The 18,735-nt window shown below is 40.9% G+C and overlaps 1 protein-coding gene across 1 annotated transcript; it reads left to right on the top strand.

Moving 5' to 3' along the window:
• The first annotated feature begins 599 nt into the window (after positions 1-599).
• Positions 600-15,842, top strand: LOC130123463 (myosin-7-like). The gene is made up of 38 exons (XM_056292634.1): positions 600-636; positions 977-1,184; positions 2,370-2,513; positions 3,236-3,392; positions 3,493-3,520; positions 3,654-3,759; positions 3,920-4,012; positions 4,101-4,164; positions 4,256-4,354; positions 4,512-4,615; positions 4,810-4,948; positions 5,052-5,170; positions 6,605-6,754; positions 6,844-7,014; positions 7,118-7,427; positions 7,537-7,613; positions 7,716-7,921; positions 8,001-8,124; positions 8,229-8,365; positions 9,545-9,800; positions 9,905-10,147; positions 10,233-10,409; positions 10,504-10,649; positions 10,773-10,863; positions 10,949-11,338; positions 11,529-11,655; positions 11,759-11,877; positions 11,970-12,166; positions 12,406-12,589; positions 13,059-13,224; positions 13,305-13,429; positions 13,522-13,830; positions 13,915-14,118; positions 14,568-14,864; positions 14,944-15,048; positions 15,138-15,233; positions 15,317-15,451; positions 15,721-15,842. The coding sequence occupies exons 2-38, from the start codon at positions 984-986 to the stop codon at positions 15,739-15,741; spliced, it is 5,817 nt and encodes a 1,938-aa protein (XP_056148609.1). The 5' UTR covers positions 600-636; positions 977-983; the 3' UTR covers positions 15,742-15,842.
• The last annotated feature ends 2,893 nt before the right edge of the window (positions 15,843-18,735 follow it).

Raw genomic sequence — 18,735 nt, 5'->3', positions numbered from 1 at the left:
TGTGTGTGTTTGGTGGTGAACAGGTCAGGGTGGTGCCCTTGTCCTTGTAAGGCAGGGCAGGGCCATCTGGGGTTATATATCTGATGTCTGCTCTCCTAACAGGTCAAGCAGCTGTTCATTCTTCACCTGGTCTTAGTGTAAGTCTGCAAAACTGTGTTTACCCTCAATCCCTCTTTCTCACCCTCCAAAACCTGTGTGTTTTGTACTCACCGACTGCTCTCTTTGTGCATGACATGCCTTTTTGTTGTCTACACCTATTGAAATTTCTTCTGTATTTTAATGAAATTTAAAAAGTTTTGTTCCCATCCTGTTTGATTTACAACCTAGGCTTAACAAAGAAGTGCTCGCTGCAGTGCATGCTTTGAGTTATGCTAAACCCCTTCAAACTTTGTGTTAAATGGTTTTGATTGTGCTGCAGAATTCTTGACCAGGTACCCCTTGATAAATATTTATACTGTTAATGAGACTAACCAGGTTGATCATAAATGATGTGAAACAAAACAAAATATGCAAGCTCCACTAATTTGAGTTTAGCTGGTAACAAAACAGAATGCTAATGCTCTCTGCTTACTGCAGGTGGATAACTGAGCGTACGCTGCAGCCTGAGCCCACCTTGCTTCTGAGTTGAACCCACAGGTAAATTCTTCATACCTGACGATCTTAAGGAGAATCAATGCCATAGTTGCCTTGAGTCATGCAGCTTTGTCCAGTGCAGCACATGAAGAGATTATTAAAGTTCTTTAGCTTGCAATAGAAGTTTTTACACGTAACCACTAGACCCAGCAGTAGTCACAAAAAGTTAAATGAGTCATAACAGCATTCATAATGGTGAGCTCATGTAACGGTAGTATAATAGTGAAAGGCAATATCACCCCTTCAACTATTGCTTGCCTGGAACATAATAGATACAGATGGTGAAATGTAGCGATATCACACAGAGACAGAGCGAAGTCCTAAACTTGTATATCATCCTCAGTGCAGTCATGGGGGATACAGAGATATCTGTGTATGGGGTTGCTGCCCCATACCTGAGGAAGTCAGACAAGGAGCGTATGGAGGCCTCCACACGTCCCTTCGATATGAAGAAAGAATGCTTCGTCCCTGACCAGGTGGAAGAGTTCGTCAAGGCATCCGTCACCAGCCGGGATGGAGACAAGGTCACTGTGAACACCCAACGTGGCAAGGTGAATGTTTATGATTATCTCTTGTGACATTTAATCATCATTCTTGTCCAATTTAAACTAGCAATTCTTGCAGCTGTAGAATAAGTCTGTATTTGTGAATCTCTTTGTCGTATCTAATCTAGTAAAGAAAAAAAGATCTATGAACCCAGCACAAATTAAAAAATCTCAAGCATGGACGGTCCCATTTAAATGAAACTTAAACCACAGCAGCAGTGTGCTTTGCTCTGCCTGCTGAAGTGGAAAGAACAAGGGACGTAATTGCATTACTGTCTGTGGTCAGCACATTGAGTGGCTGAATTATACAATGAGGCATTGCAGCCATGTAGTGACAACAGTTCTGGAAGGTTTGGGAATGTAGGAGAGGCACTGTTGTTATGTTTGCAAATAACAAAACACAATCAAATCCAAAGACATAATCAAATTTTTTGGGGGGGTTTCTCAATTCATGAAAAACCTCAACTGTGACCATCCATTAAAATACAGAATAAAATATGAATGATTGATCACACTTGATAATTAACTAAACACTATAAAGCATTTACAACGTGTTAGTTAATAGCTAATTCATCCTGTATAAAACATCAACAATACATTATTAAATCATTAGAAAGCTATTTATAAATACTAGGTTAAGATAATTGATAAATAATTATAATAAATAATAATTATAATAAATGATAAACATTGAGACACAAGGGAAGCAAGGAACTGAGAACCGCAAGGGAAAACTGGAGCCGTGACAGTATAATTCCATTGGAAAACCAGTCGGAGTCCAGCGATGGTCCAGAGTCCAAAATCGGTCGGCTGGTGAGTAAAATAAGATCATAACTGATATGTGCGATGGAAAAAACTATGAAGATAAGACCTAGGTTGTAAAAAAAAAAAACGGGGAAAAAAAGGATTTATACTGTCACAGCTCCGGCCATGATTCCAGTTTTCCCTTTGTGTTTCTCTGTTCCTGCCTCCCTTGTGTCTGAGTGTTTATCAGTGCTTAACTTAGTATTTATTAATAGGGTTATGATGATTTAATAATGTATTGTTGATGTTTTATAAAGGATGAATTAAGTATTAACTAATACGTTGTAAATGCTTTATAGTGTTAAGTTATTATTAATTGTTACTGAATGATTTGTTATGATGATTAAAATAAAACTTAAAAAACAAATCCTTGCTCATTTTCCCCAGACGGTGACTGTCAAAGAGGCCGATATTCTGCAACAGAATCCTCCAAAGTTTGACAAAATTGAGGACATGGCCATGCTGACTTTCCTCCACGAGCCTGCTGTGCTGTTTAACCTCAAAGAACGTTATGCAGCATGGATGATCTATGTAAGCACAACACAATATATTAGACGTTTAGCACCAAACTATAAATGGTCTGAGTGATATTTCATGGTTCTTCAGGCCAGGCCTCAAACTCTGTTTATTTAGCCTTGCCTTGAGATCTAGACTCCATGAAAGATACTAGTGCTCTAAAACTCACCAGGAGCACCAGTATCAGAATATTGTTCACACCACGGGAGTCCGGGTAGCGTGGCGGTCTATTCTGTTGCTTACCAACACGGGAATCAGCGGTTCGAATCCCCGTGTTACCTCCGGCTTGGTCGGGCTTCTCTACAGACACAGCTGGCTGTGTCTGCGGGTGGGAAGCCAGATGTGGGTATGTTCTGATCACTGCACTAGCGCCTCCTCTGGTTGGTCGGGGCGCCTGTTCGGGGAGGAGGAGGAACTGGGGGGGAATAGCATGATCCTCCCACGCACTACGTCCCCCTGGCAAAACTCCTCACTGTCAGGTGAAAAGAAGTGGCTGGGGACTTCACATGTATTGGAGGAGGCATTTGGTAGTTTGCAGCCCTTCCCGGCTCGGCAGAGGGGATGGAGCAGCGACCGGGATGGCTCGGAAGAGTGGGGTAATTGGCCGGATACAATTGGGGAGAAAAAAGGGGGGGGAATATTGTTCACACCACCATAAATGGTGCATGAATGTAAAAGCATTGTTCACATATTTGATCATCCCCGTATTTTCACTGGTTTCTCATAATGTTTCTTAGACATATTCTGGGCTGTTCTGTGTGACTGTCAATCCATACAAGTGGCTTCCAGTCTATAATCAAGAAGTGGTTGTTGCCTACAGAGGAAAGAAGAGGAGTGAAGCTCCTCCTCATATCTTCTCCATCTCTGACAATGCCTATCAGTACATGTTGGCAGGTACCTATTGATACCATAAATTACTATTTACTCACATTCTGTCACATTTACATTTTCTGAGTATTGATATCTAAGCCATATCCTACACTTGCTTTCCCAGACCGTGAAAACCAGTCAATTCTGATCACGTGCGTAGAATGTTGTTCTGATATAGCATCCACAACACTGAATGCCTTCATATGATATCTTTGCCAAGATTTTACCGTTGAATTCACAATCATTAAAGTGGTATGAATGACTAATAAGTGACTGTGATTCCAGTGGAGAATCTGGTGCAGGAAAGACTGTCAACACCAAGCGTGTCATCCAGTATTTTGCCAGCATTGCAGCTGGAGGTGGAAAAAAAGAAACCAGTGTAAAAGACAAGGTAGTTTCCATGAGTCTATATCTCGGCGTTACTGTCTGATAGTTATTTTTGTTTTTTCACTTGTTTTAGATTTTATGCATCAAGTCCATTTTTGCCACACTATTTTCAGTATTATAATGATGATGCTGATAACTATTGCTATTGTTTTGTCATTATGCAGGGAACACTGGAAGATCAAATTATCCAGGCTAACCCTGCTCTGGAGGCTTTTGGTAACGCCAAAACCATCAGGAATGACAATTCCTCCAGATTTGTGAGTTTTTTCAAATATTTAGTTTTCAGTACCCACCAACACAATCAAGTATCCCAAAAAGAGATAACTATGAAGTTTCTTCTCTCAGGGTAAATTCATCCGAATTCATTTCGACACCAGAGGGAAGTTGGCTTCTGCTGATATAGAGACATGTAAGTACAAAACTCTCTCCAGTTAAGGTGATAAATCATGAACAACCCAACTGATGGCACTTTATCCTCTCTCCTTACATGATTCTGACAGACCTTCTGGAGAAGTCTCGTGTGACCTTCCAGCTCAAGGCTGAGAGAGATTATCACATCTTCTATCAGATTTTGTCCAACAAGAAGCCTGAACTACTAGGTAAGTGCCGTGATATCTGCTCTAAAAATAGTTTGTGTGTGTGTGTGTGTGTGGGGGGGGGGTGGACCAGGGATGCGTTGGCCATCACTGGGTCTGTTTTGCAGTTGGCTATCCGGCTGTCTGAACCTGTCTTTCTTGCTGCCTCTCTGTCTTCTAGAGATGCTGCTGATCACAAACAACCCCTATGACTACCCCTTCATCTCTCAGGGGGAAACACAAGTGGCCTCCATTGATGATGCAGATGAACTTATGGCAACAGATGTCAGGCTCTTACACACTGATATTTTCATTAATCTTTTAGCTTGTAATTAAGCACAAAACTAATAATAATTGTTGTGGCAATTAAACAATGGCTGAACATTTTGAGTATGAGTAAATGTAATGCTTAAAATAAATATTTATAACAGAAAACATTAATGGCTCATACATCAAATCATTCTGATTTTGCCCAACAGAATGCCTTTGATGTGCTGGGCTTTACTCAAGAGGAAAAGAACTCGGTGTACAAGCTGACCGGTGCAATCATGCACCATGGCAATATGAGGTTCAAGCAGAGACCACGTGAAGAGCAGGCTGAGGCTGATGGCACAGAGGGTGGGATAAGCGCTACTTGTCCACTTGGCACAAAACCAAGCTCAGAGAGAGAATTTGGCCTAAAGATGCATGTTGGCTTTTAAACTCTGGGTTTCTTCTGCAGATGCTGACAAAGCAGCTTATCTGATGGGCTTGAACTCTGCTGACCTCATCAAGGGTCTTTGTCACCCAAGAGTCAAAGTAGGAAATGAATGGGTCACCAAAGGACAAACTGTTGACCAGGTGAGTGGGTTGGGCTTGGTTAACATGGTTTAACATAGAGCCTTTTTATTCAGAAAGATTTTCTTTCCTGGCAAATAAAGTAAAGCGCTTGACGAATGATAAATGGCTATTTGCACATTGGCAGTACAGTTTTGTGTGTTTTTCACATTTTGTTGGCGACTTACACTACCGTTCAAAAGTTTGGGATCACCCAAACAATTTTGTGTTTTCCATGAAAAGTCACACTTATTCACCACCATATGTTGTGAAATGAATAGAAAATAGAGTCAAGACATTGACAAGGTTAGAAATAATGATTTGTATTTGAAATAAGATTTTTTTTACATCAAACTTTGCTTTCGTCAAAGAATCCTCCATTTGCAGCAATTACAGCATTGCAGACCTTTGGCATTCTAGCTGTTAATTTGTTGAGGTAATCTGGAGAAATTGCACCCCACGCTTCCAGAAGCAGCTCCCACAAGTTGGATTGGTTGGATGGGCACTTCTTTGAGCAGATTGAGTTTCTGGAGCATCACATTTGTGGGGTCAATTAAACGCTCAAAATGGCCAGAAAAAGAGAACTTTCATCTGAAACTCGACAGTCTATTCTTGTTCTTAGAAATGAAGGCTATTCCATGCGAGAAATTGCTAAGAAATTGAAGATTTCCTACACCGGTGTGTACTACTCCCTTCAGAGGACAGCACAAGCAGGGTCTAACAGGTACTATTTAATGAAGATGCCAGTTGGGGACCTGTGAGGCGTCTGTTTCTCAAACTAGAGACTCTAATGTACTTATCTTCTTGCTCAGTTGTGCAACGTAGCCTCCCACTTCTTTTTCTACTCTGGTTAGAGCCTGTTTGTGCTGTCCTCTGAAGGGAGTAGTACACACCGGTGTAGGAAATCTTCAATTTCTTAGCAATTTCTCGCATGGAATAGCCTTCATTTCTAAGAACAAGAATAGACTGTCGAGTTTCAGATGAAAGTTCTCTTTTTCTGGCCATTTTGAGCGTTTAATTGACCCCACAAATGTGATGCTCCAGAAACTCAATCTGCTCAAAGAAGTGCCCATCCAACCAATCCAACTTGTGGGAGCTGCTTCTGGAAGCGTGGGGTGCAATTTCTCCAGATTACCTCAACAAATTAACAGCTAGAATGCCAAAGGTCTGCAATGCTGTAATTGCTGCAAATGGAGGATTCTTTGACGAAAGCAAAGTTTGATGTAAAAAAAATCTTATTTCAAATACAAATCATTATTTCTAACCTTATCAATGTCTTGACTCTATTTTCTATTCATTTCACAACATATGGTGGTGAATAAGTGTGACTTTTCATGGAAAACACAAAATTGTTTGGGTGATCCCAAACTTTTGAACGGTAGTGTATTTACATGGAATGTTTTTACTTTCAGCCTTAGTTTAGTATGGATAGTGTTTAATGTTGTAGCTGTACCACAGGTGAACTATGCTGTTGGAGCTATATCCAAAGCGGTTTATGAGAGGATGTTCTTGTGGATGGTGGTGAGAATTAACCAATCACTTGAGACCAGGCAGCCTCGTCAGTACTTCATTGGTGTACTGGACATAGCTGGATTTGAGATCTTTGATGTAAGCATGCTAATCAGCATATAATAAAGGCATCTTTACATAGAAGACAAATATATAGACATTTCTATAATAATTATCTATTTTTGCAGTTTAACACCTTTGAGCAGCTGTGCATCAACTTCACCAATGAAAAACTGCAGCAGTTTTTCAACCACCACATGTTTGTGCTGGAACAAGAGGAGTACAAGAAAGAGGGAATTGAATGGACTTTCATCGACTTTGGCATGGATTTGCAGGCTTGTATAGACCTAATTGAAAAGGTGAGATATCCAAATGAGACTTAATTAACCGCTGAAGATTTGCATGGAATAGCCGTCCAATACACTTTTTTTCACCTTCAAATCCTTTGCATTTTCTTCTTAGCCAATGGGTATCATGTCCATCCTTGAAGAGGAGTGCATGTTCCCCAAGGCCAGCGATTCCACCTTTAAAGCTAAGCTATATGACAACCATCTGGGAAAATCCGGCAACTTCCAGAAGCCCAGGATTATCAAAGGAAGACCAGAGGCCCATTTTGCCCTTTGTCACTATGCTGGTACTGTTGATTATAATATCAACAACTGGCTGGTGAAGAACAAGGACCCCCTGAATGAGACTGTTGTGGGCCTGTACCAAAAATCTGCCCTTAAGCTGCTTTCTGTCCTTTTTGCTGGCTATTCTGGTGCAGATTCAGGTATCCTGGAGTGAATATCTTCTTGATCTTCTTGACTGATAAGAACAACCGATTTAATTGTGAGTTTACATTATTTATCATGAACATGTACATTATTTTTCCTGCATAGCAAGCACTGATGGTAGTGGAAAAAAGGAAAAAAAGAAGAAAGGATCATCTTTCCAAACAGTGTCAGCTCTTCACAGGGTATTTGACCCCCCTCCTTTTTTTTTTGGTAGGCTATTTTATAGAAAGAAAACATATAAAACGCATATGATAGTAAATGGGTAATCTCTCTCCTTATTATAGGAGAACTTGAACAAGCTGATGACCAACTTGAGGTCTACTCACCCTCACTTTGTACGCTGCATCATTCCCAATGAGACCAAGACTCCTGGGGCCATGGAGAATCCTCTGGTGATGCACCAGCTACGCTGTAATGGTGTGCTGGAGGGCATCAGGATCTGCAGAAAAGGTTTCCCCAACAGGATCCTCTATGGAGATTTCAGACAGAGGTGCGACATCACGAAATTCTAAGTGATATATCATTTAAATAGAGCCCTAAAATCTAATTTTATTGTATTGACATTACAGATACCGTATCCTGAATCCTGCTGCGATTCCTGAGGGCCAGTTCATTGACAGTAGGAAAGGAGCTGAGAAGCTGCTTGCTTCTTTAGACATTGACCATAATCAATACAAATTTGGACACACCAAGGTCAAGTTTAATTCTGTATAAATATCACATTTGAGACATTACATTCCGGGAAAGGAGGTAGAAGATGGTAAAGAAGTGAAAATAAAAGAGCTATTGTTTTTTAGGTGTTCTTCAAGGCTGGTCTACTTGGACTGCTGGAGGAGATGAGAGACGAGCGTCTGTCCAAAATCATCACTGGAATCCAGGCCAGATCCCGTGGTCTTTTGTCTCGTATTGAGTATCAGAAGATGGTTGAGCGCAGGTAACTTTTAGCACTATCTTTCAACAAATATTCAGAGGATATTTGTTTGTATTTTTTAAATTCACTGAAATGACTTGATGCATGCTTAATAATCCTGGTAAGAAAATCAAAGAAAGAAAGTTGAATCAGTTCATCTGGACACAACGTTTATTCAGAGAAACATTTCATCACTGAACACCTAGGACACCTATGTCCTATCAGGAATCAGGAATCAGGAACACTTTATTCTCATATTTACCACAAACAAAGACAAAAACACATATCCAAAAACTGCAAGAACTTCAAGAACACACGTACTAACTAACACATATATCTAAACTAGCACATATCCAAACTAAAAAAATTAAAAAAAAATCACGGTCCAAGGGAAAAAAACGCCAGCCAGGATGACTGTCGGAACTGCTGGTCTGCATGGGCTAGCAGTTAGCTTAGCCTGTCCCGCTTCCACGTCCTGTCAGACTGCCCTCGGTGCTTCCTCATCTTGCACAGCTCCAGACAGGGGCCGTGGTCCCTGGGCCCACCGGACGCAGCAGACCAGGCTCCCCCAGCCGATTCAATGCCAGCTGTCCCAGCCAGACACCCTTGACACCACCCCCCACATACTCCACACGATGTCACCAAAAACACCATAGTCAACGCCAGGTGAGGCTGCCGCCACACCGCCCTTGGTGCCAATGGAACCGCGTGTCCGCATGAGCCAGCAGCCAGCTCAACCTGCCCCGCTTCCGTGTCCTGTCAGACCACTGTCAGTGTTACCTCCTCGGTCGCAGCTCCAGGCAGGCCCCTGGGTCCACAAGACGCAGCAGACCAAGCTCTCCCAGCTATCAAACGAAGACAAAACTTAAGACACAGACGTAGACAAAGACACTGCATGGAGGGTACTGGGTGAGACCGCCGCAAACGTGAATTAATGCCGCCATCTTCCCACACCGGAAGCAGATATGAACTTAGTTTTTTGGCAATTACTTACATTGTTGTCTCCTGATTAGATCCTTGCTTGTATTGTATTAACTCTCAGATGTACGTCACTTTGGATAAAAGCATCTGCTAAATTAAATTGTAACATTGTAATTCTAACTCTCATCTAAATTACCTCTTCAATCTGAAGATGAACTGATTCGAGTGTCTTTCTTCGATTCACTCAAATGAGTTTCTTATTAATTAATATTTTTCTTCTAGGGATGCATTACTGGTGATCCAGTGGAATATCCGTGCATTCATGGGGGTCAAGAATTGGCCCTGGATGAAGCTCTTCTTCAAGATCAAACCTCTGCTGAGGTCTGCTGAGTCAGAGAAAGAGATGGCCAACATGAAGGAAGAATTCCTCAAGTTGAAAGAAGCATATGCAAAGTCTGAGGCTCGTAGGAAGGAACTAGAAGAGAAAATGGTCTCACTTCTCCAAGAGAAAAATGACCTGCAACTCCAAGTTCAAGCGGTGAGAAAGATTTTGTTTAGACGATCCACTGTGGAACACCTATTGTTGTGAATTTAATAATAGGGTTAGGCTAACTTATCATGTGTTAATAATATGAAATGCAGGAACAAGATAATCTCTGTGATGCTGAAGAGAGATGCGAGGGGTTGATCAAAAACAAGATTCAAATGGAGGCAAAAATCAAAGAGTTTACTGAGAGGCTGGAGGATGAGGAGGAGACGAATGCTGAACTGACAGCTAAGAAAAGGAAACTTGAGGATGAGTGCTCTGAGTTGAAGAAAGACATTGACGATTTAGAGTTAACCCTAGCTAAGGTGGAAAAAGAGAAGCATGCCACTGAGAATAAGGTACAGTACATACACAACTATACCTGTTTAACACAACAATTCAGTGAAACCTTTAATTAACAACAACGAAATTCTTGCTGTATAGGTTAAGAACCTGGTCGAGGAAATGGCCTCTCTTGATGAAATAATTGCCAAGCTGACCAAAGAGAAGAAAGCCCTACAGGAGGCTCATCAGCAAACATTGGATGACCTGCAGAGTGAGGAAGACAAAGTCAATACTCTGACCAAACTTAAGACCAAATTGGAGCAGCAAGTGGATGATGTGAGAATCTAAATAAAATCAGACAAATGCAATGGGATTTTAAAGCTTGTATAGTTGATTTATCTACAAACATTATAATTATTCTTTAATGCAGCTTGAAGGGTCGCTTGAGCAGGAAAAGAAGATTCGAATGGACCTTGAAAGAGCTAAAAGAAAGCTGGAAGGAGACTTAAAGTTGACCCAGGAGAGTGTAATGGACCTTGAGAATGACAAGCAACAGCTGGAAGAGCGCCTGAAAAAGTATGAGTCTCCAAATGCAGTTGCTTTAACAAAATAATGATCACACAATCTAGCTGCAAAACCTACAAAGTTTGTCAGGCAATATGGATTTTTTATGCTTACCAAACAAAATGCTTCATGCAGAAAGGACTTTGAGATCAGTCAACTCAATGGAAAGATTGAAGATGAGCAGGCCATCATCATTCAACTCCAGAAGAAGCTGAAGGAGTTACAGGCAAAGAACATTCCCCATTATATTCAAATTATATTTGGTTTTGACTCAAAGTCCCAATAATGAAATGTTTTATCCTTAACAATAGGCTCGTGTAGAGGAGCTTGAAGAAGAGCTTGAGGCAGAGCGAGCTGCCAGAGCCAAGGTGGAGAAGCAGAGAGCTGACTTGGCCAGAGAGCTGGAGGAGATCAGTGAGAGGCTGGAGGAGGCTGGTGGAGCAACAGTTGTTCAGATTGAGATGAACAAGAAGAGGGAGGCTGAGTTCCAGAAACTCCGCAGAGACCTTGAAGAGGCCACTCTGCAGCACGAAGCCACCGCTGCCACGCTCAGGAAGAAACAAGCTGACAGTGTGGCTGACCTGGGGGAGCAGATTGATAACCTGCAGAGAGTCAAACAGAAACTGGAGAAGGAGAAGAGTGAGCTCAGACTGGAACTGGATGATGTGGTCTCCAGTATGGAGCATATAGTAAAGTCAAAGGTGAGCAAAAATAGATTTAGAGTACAGTTGTACTTGTAATAGTACAGAGGCAAATGTTCTTTGATTTAAATGGTTTTGTCAGTGATGCTACATAATTGTTAAATATTACAATTACAAATATTACAATTGTTAATAGTTGTAATTGTTAATAGCAGTATACAGTGATCTCTTTGCTGCATCCATTTTGAAGACCAACTTAGAGAAAGTCAGCAGAACTATGGAGGATCAATTGAATGAATATAGGACCAGGTGTGATGAGTACCAAAGATCCCTCAATGACTTCACGACTCATAAGGCCAAGCTTCAGGCTGAAAATGGTCAGTGTTATGTTCTTTCTACTAGTAAAAATGCTAAAATGACTACAAGTAAAAATGCTAAATTTACAGTATTTTTTTTATAACCTAACCTTTGGCTTTCCAGGTGAGCTTTCTAGACAGCTGGAGGAGAAGGAATCTCTTGTTTCTCAGCTAACAAGAGGAAAGAATTCCAACAATCAACAACTTGAAGATCTAAAAAGACAACTAGAGGAGGAAGTCAAGGTGAGAATCAGGATCAAGTTGAAATTTTTTAGAATTTCTCAAATGTAGTGGACTAATCATTATACATATCCCCATTATATGAATTCAACTAGGCCAAGAATGCGCTAGCACATGCAGTGCAGTCTGCCCGCCATGACTGTGACCTGCTGAGGGAACAGTATGAGGAGGAGCAGGAGGCCAAGGCTGAAATGCAGCGCAGCATGTCAAAGGCTAATTCTGAGGTGGCTCAGTGGAGAACCAAGTATGAAACTGATGCCATCCAGAAAACTGAGGAGCTGGAGGAAGCAAAGTAAGTGAGATGCTATCTTTTGTGGTAGTATGATTTTAATGAACACTTACTGAGATACTTAAATGTTCTGTGACCCAAAGCTCTGTCAATCCAAACTGAAATTATCACAGGAATATGGCTCTGTATCTAATGGATGAGATGTAGATAAAAATCAGCCCATAACGAGCACACAGAATGAAAAGTAAGAAAGCATGAAAAGTTTCTGCAACAGTGCATGAGCCTCTTATTTTCATTGTCAGGAAAAAGCTGGCTCAGCGTCTGCAGGACGCTGAGGAGGCTGTTGAGGCAGTGAATGCTAAATGTTCCTCTCTGGAGAAGACTAAACACAGACTACAAAATGAGATTGAAGATCTCATGGTGGATGTGGAGCGATCTAATGCTGCTGCTGCTGCCCTGGACAAGAAGCAAAGAAACTTTGACAAGGCAAAGAATAATATTTTAGTACTTATAGGAACCATTATACTATGAATAATATTGATAATAAGGTTTTATATCTCTAATAGAAGTATAGACTTGAATTCAATATTATTTCTTCATTCATTTATGCACCATACATTGCCTTTCTCGATTAAAGCTGCACTTTGTAAGTTTTAAGCTACTTTCAGAAAGCCGTGGTTATTTTATTGGATGTTGTCATAATTGATATCCAACTACTCTTCAATGTTTGGCCCTGAGCTACAAATAAGCTGTTGTGAACAGCAATAAGCTTTTTTCCTTTGCTTAAAAATTAGATTCAAATATATGTATATTAAAAAAAACTGCATCAAACCTAAGTCTAGATTTTAAACTGTTGAAGTGTAAAGTAGTGTTGTATAATGATGGGCATTCAAAAAAAGGTTCAGAGTGTTTCATTTTGACCCTTGTTGAATGATCATCATTTCTACATATTTAGGTCCTGTCTGAATGGAAGCAGAAGTATGAGGAATCTCAGTGTGAACTGGAGAGCTCCCAGAAGGAGGCCAGGTCTCTGAGCACTGAACTCTTTAAACTGAAGAACAACTATGAGGAAACTTTGGACCATCTGGAGACCATGAAGAGGGAGAATAAGAATCTACAGGGTAATGGGGCAGAATATGTATTTTTGGAAGGAGATATGTACACGATTCAAGAGAAAAATAATGATTTCTTGCATTAACAGAGGAGATATCTGATCTTACTGAGCAACTTGGTGAGGGAGGAAAGATGATTCATGAGCTAGAGAAGATCCGTAAGCAGTTGGAGCAGGAAAAGAGTGAGATTCAGTCTGCTCTTGAGGAAGCTGAGGTAAGTTAACTTGATGATGTTTTATGATCAAAGCGAAATCCCCATGACTGCAACAATGTGTTGTGGTATGACAACCTCTTTGGGCACTTTAGGGCTCGCTTGAGCATGAAGAAGGAAAAATTCTGAGAGCCCAGCTTGAGTTCAGTCAAGTTAAAGCTGATATTGAACGCAAACTAACTGAGAAGGATGAGGAGATGGAACAGTGCAAGAGGAACTTGCAAAGAAACGTCGACACCCTCCAGAGCTCTCTTGAAGCTGAGTGTCGCAGCAGGAATGAGGCCCTCCGCTTGAAAAAGAAGATGGAAGGAGATCTCAATGAGATGGAAATTCAGCTAAGCCAGGCCAACAGGCAGGCAGCTGAGGCCCAGAAACAGTTGAAGTCTCTTCATGCTCATCTTAAGGTAAACTGAAAAAAAGGATCACTTTATTGTTTCTAATTCATAAATAATCATGATGAAGACTATGGTCAATGTCTTTCAATCAAGGATTCCCTAATTCAACTGGACGAATCCCTACGAGCCAATGATGATCTCAAGGAGAACATTGCCATTGTTGAGAGGCGAAACAGCCTGATTCAGGCAGAACTGGAGGAGCTGAGGTCTGCTCTCGAGCAAAGTGAGAGAGGCCGCAAGCTTGCTGAGCAAGAGCTGTTGGATGTCAGTGAGAGGGTGCAGCTACTGCACTCACAGGTAATACACAGTTATTACACAAACATTAACTGCACATAGAGATTTTATAAAGGTCATGAGTACACACTTACTGCAACCATAGGTCGATTATCTATACCCACTTAATCCAATTCAGAGTTGCCGGGGTGTGGGGTGTGGGGGGGTGGAGCCTATCCCAGCCGGCAGTGGGCAGAAGGCAGGGAGACACCCTGGATAAATCATTGGTATATCAAAGGGTACGGACACAGTCGCTGACACAATATTCACATCTTTTGTATAAGCCATTTAAAGACTGGAGGAAATCCACACAAGGATAGGGAGAACATGTAAACTCCTCACATACGGGCTGGAATCAAACCCAGGACCCTCTTGCTGTGAGGCAACAGTGCTAACCACTTTACTACTGTGCTGTCCACTTAATAACGTTTATATTTTTCTGTTGTATATACCTTTCACTGAATAAATTTCAGAATACCAGCCTGATAAACCAGAAGAAAAAGCTGGAGGGTGATACTTCCCAGCTTCAGACAGAGGTTGAGGAGGCACTGCAGGAGTGTAGGAACGCTGAAGAAAAAGCCAAGAAAGCCATTACTGATGCTGCCATGATGGCAGAGGAGCTGAAGAAAGAGCAGGACACTAGCGCTCACCTGGAGCGTATGAAGAAGAACATGGAGCAGACCATCAAGGACCTGCAGCACCGCCTGGATGAAGCTGAACAGATTGCCATGAAGGGAGGCAGAAAGCAAGTCCAGAAGCTGGAGGCCAGGGTGAGTGGTTTATGTTACAATTTTTATATAAATTACATGTTTCTTTTTACCAAATGTCTTTTTTTATTCTATGTGTCAGGTAAGAGAGCTGGAAAATGAGGTTGAAATGGAGCAAAAGAAGAGCAGCGAATCTGTGAAAGGTATCCGTAAATATGAGCGCCGAATGAAGGAACTTACCTACCAGGTTTGTGATTTATTACTTCTTTGATCCCCACTGCATGCAGGTTTACTATTCTTGAAAGAAGTAAACTATTTCATTTTCTTTTACTGAAGACTGAGGAGGACCGTAAGAATATTGCCCGTCTACAAGATCTGGTGGACAAGCTGCAGCTGAAAGTGAAAGCCTACAAGAGAGCTTCTGAGGAGGCTGTAAGTGTGAACCTAAGGAATGTGCTGCTTAAGCCTTCTTCCTCTGATAATGTAGTCATGCTTGTTTGGTTTTTCTTCAACAGGAGGAACAGGCCAATGTTAACCTTGGCAAGTTTCGTAAGCTGCAGCATGAGCTGGACGAGGCTGAAGAGAGAGCTGACATTGCTGAGTCTCAGGTCAACAAGCTGCGCGCCAAGAGCCGAGATGCGGGATCCAAGGTTTGTAGCATGTACTGTATATAGGATGAACATGATGACCCTGACACATGCTGCCCCCTATTGGTTCCCTGTCTTTTAACCATATCAGCTGCTCTGCCATTCAATCCTTTACACAAATATCTGCTAAGTAAATTTTAGCTGTACAGTTTGTCATGATGACGAATATTTCGATGAGTAATACTAATCTTGCTGTTTTGACGCTACATTAATCTAAAAACCTGACAGCTGTCTCTCTTTTTCTCTCTTTCCAACATCCCCTGCAACCACAGAAAGGGTTTGATGAGGAGTGAAGCTTTGGATCCTTCAGAAAGTCCTTAGTTTGGAGCGTGCAGTAGATTGCCCCTACTCTCCTATTCACCTCTGCTAATTTTGAATAAAGCTTTTCAAGCTGTCTCATAATATTGTTTCCTACCTTTTTTTCCCTCAACTAAAAGAGCTTTAATAACGAGCTAAAGAATTCACATATTTTTATCAAAACGAAACACATACAAGGACTTAAAGCAATGAATTAGTCAATATCACCGAAGTTTTATGTATGCAGCATCTTTTTGCAATGTTACTTCATTGAATTTGCAACTTTTTTATCAAAGCAGAAAAAATGTAATAATTTTCTCAATATTTCATGAATCCTAATGTCAGTGTTTTTCTGTGCTTAATAGTGAGACGGTCTTGGTGTCCTCGGGTCAAATACGCTTTAAGCAGGACTGGGTACAGTGGGTTACAGCATGAACAGAAAACTTAGTGGGCCAATAAAGAGAGGTGAGGTGAGGATAGCTAAAAGAGGTGGTAAAAAAAATCTCTTGTTCTCAAAATAGGGTGTTAAAGACAGAAGAGTCCAGAGCATCAAGGTCAGCAATAAATCTATGCTCTTACTAAGGCTTCTCAAAATGCCATGCATAATCACTTGCAGCTGGTCACGATGAATCCCTGTCTGTCTCCATTTCCAGCCTCTTTCTCCAAAGGAAAGGGCTAGGGCTGCTAGGCCAAGGACTCCAACGAGTCAATACTGGAATACCTTGGCTGAACATTGAAAAAAATGGCATCTATGTTGACTTGAAGGCAAGGCAAGATTATTTGTATTTCATACACAAAAGCAATTAAGAATACTTTAAATAAGGCATGCAAATACATTAAATAAGAAATACACAATACGATAAAAAGACTCCAAAAGATAAAAAATGAATAAGATTTTAAAAAAAAAAGATAAAAACATAGAGGTATAAAATAGTAAGAACTAGTTAAACAACAAAAGGCTAACAGGATAGTGGCAAAGCCTTCCAATAATATGCACTGAAATTCCGTGCACTGTTTAATGATAAACAGACCAGCAAAAACCAATGGGATATTAGTCCATAGAATATGCCCAACATTTTATAAGGCTTTGAGCAGAACGTTTTGAACTCCTGGGTTGTATTCAGTGGTGAAGATATTTTCAGTTTACTTATGTGTGTTAACATAAACAAAATATTAAACATACAGTCCAACCTCTTGGAAATGTCACAAATGTTAGTTAAAATTGTTAAAGTTGTTGTCATGCCTCAATACGGTAGGATGTTTTCTTTACCTGGCTGTCAATTTTAGCTTTAAAAGATTTGCCTTGTAGGTGATCATTGTACCTTGTTGTGAAAGCTGCCAGCCTTTAAGCCAGTGCTGCTGCTGCAGGAGACTGCTCTGGTGATGGAGGGGGTGGGTTGGGGCATTAATGAAAACCCCTAGACTACCTTCGTGTGAATACAGGGAATGCTGTCACTACTCTTATTACATGTCTAGCCATCCTAAACTCCCTCAGCAGACAAGGAGGTACATCTATTAGCCTGCCAAAGCGCATTTACAACGCGGAGGTGTAAAGAGATGGGCCGTGTAAGTGTTGAGGACTACACACATAATGAAGAGTCCATTTGAGACCATGTTCACAAGACTAGGATGACCCACACATGTTAACTGTTGGCTATTTCTAACATATTTTAAGAGTTAAAACAAATCTTTTCAAACATTTTACAATTTACTTCTTTTAAGATATTTCATGATGCATACTAGCCCTTCTCATCAGTTCATATTAAGGATATTAACATACAAATGCTGGGTGAGCTTGTTGAAAACTAGCTCACATTATGGCCCTCTGGTGTTTTATTTATGATGGGGGGGGGATTACAAGAACACATTTGACTGCGTAATAGTTTCATTAATGTACGGCTCTATTTCAAATATTTCAAGAAACAATTCTGTTTCTTCAAGATGGTGCTAATGTGCTCTTGATCCACGTGTTATGAGGTCAACATATTAGCAAGTTAGCACGATAGCAGTGCAACAGTAAGAAGAGTGTGGACAACTGCGAGGGTGCTGTCAGGGGTAAAGTTCAGAAACAGGTTATTTCAAATGTCAGATCCAAACAAAGTATTGGAAAAGTGTTATCAGCCGTGATTACAGCATGTCTGCTTCATATATGCATTCACATATATTTGGTGGAAAGACTCTAAATCTGTCTTATGAGCTAACTATCCAGAAGCATTTTAAAGTACTTCTTGTAATGAGTGAAGGTCTGACATTAGGTAAGGTGGCGGGTCAGCGCGCTATCTTCACCGGTTCTTTAACAGGGGTATGGAATCTCTCACTTCCATGTTGCACCCTGACACCAGCTGTCTGTTATAGGGTTGGGGAAGTTATCAGAATGGAAATAATCTCGACACTTGTCAGCAGCTGTTGACCCTCTTTTTATCTCTTAACCTTTCGGAGGGCCGTGATTATTACTGAAAATGACAGACCGGTGAAGAGCATAACGGTCTTACACAGTGGACTTATTTAGTTCCAGTGATTAATCGACGTAATTAATTACTTAATTAAAGTAATTAATTAACATGTAATAATTGTACATAAATAAGCAAGAAAATCTAACTTTAAATAATGAGTTGGTATGTGGAGAAAAAAAGAACAGAAGGCTGCTTTTGACTCTGTTTTTGAAGCAACATATTCTTAAAACAGTCAGCTGTCGAGGTAACAGATTTGCAGAACGTCAGCATAATTAATGGCTGATGAAATACCTACTGTAAACTCAAAGCTTCTCAGCCCAGACTCTGCACACAGGGCTGGCATTTTAAATGGAGCGTAAAACTCCCATGGGTCACGGCTGTATGTACCTGCAATTCTGTTTGTTTACATGTAAAAGAAACCAGTGTGGGTCTGTCAACTCTTCCAGTTGATCTTAGATAAATGCTCAACTGCTGGACCCATCATCCCTTACTGGCTGCCCTCCTCAATCAGTAAGGGGTGCTTTGCAGGAATTTCAC

Source organism: Lampris incognitus, chromosome 14 (genome assembly GCF_029633865.1).
Source record: "Lampris incognitus isolate fLamInc1 chromosome 14, fLamInc1.hap2, whole genome shotgun sequence".
NCBI classification, from domain to species: Eukaryota; Metazoa; Chordata; class Actinopteri; order Lampriformes; family Lampridae; genus Lampris; species Lampris incognitus.
Note: the sequence above shows the minus strand (reverse complement) of the source record. Positions and strands in the feature narration are given on the sequence as shown.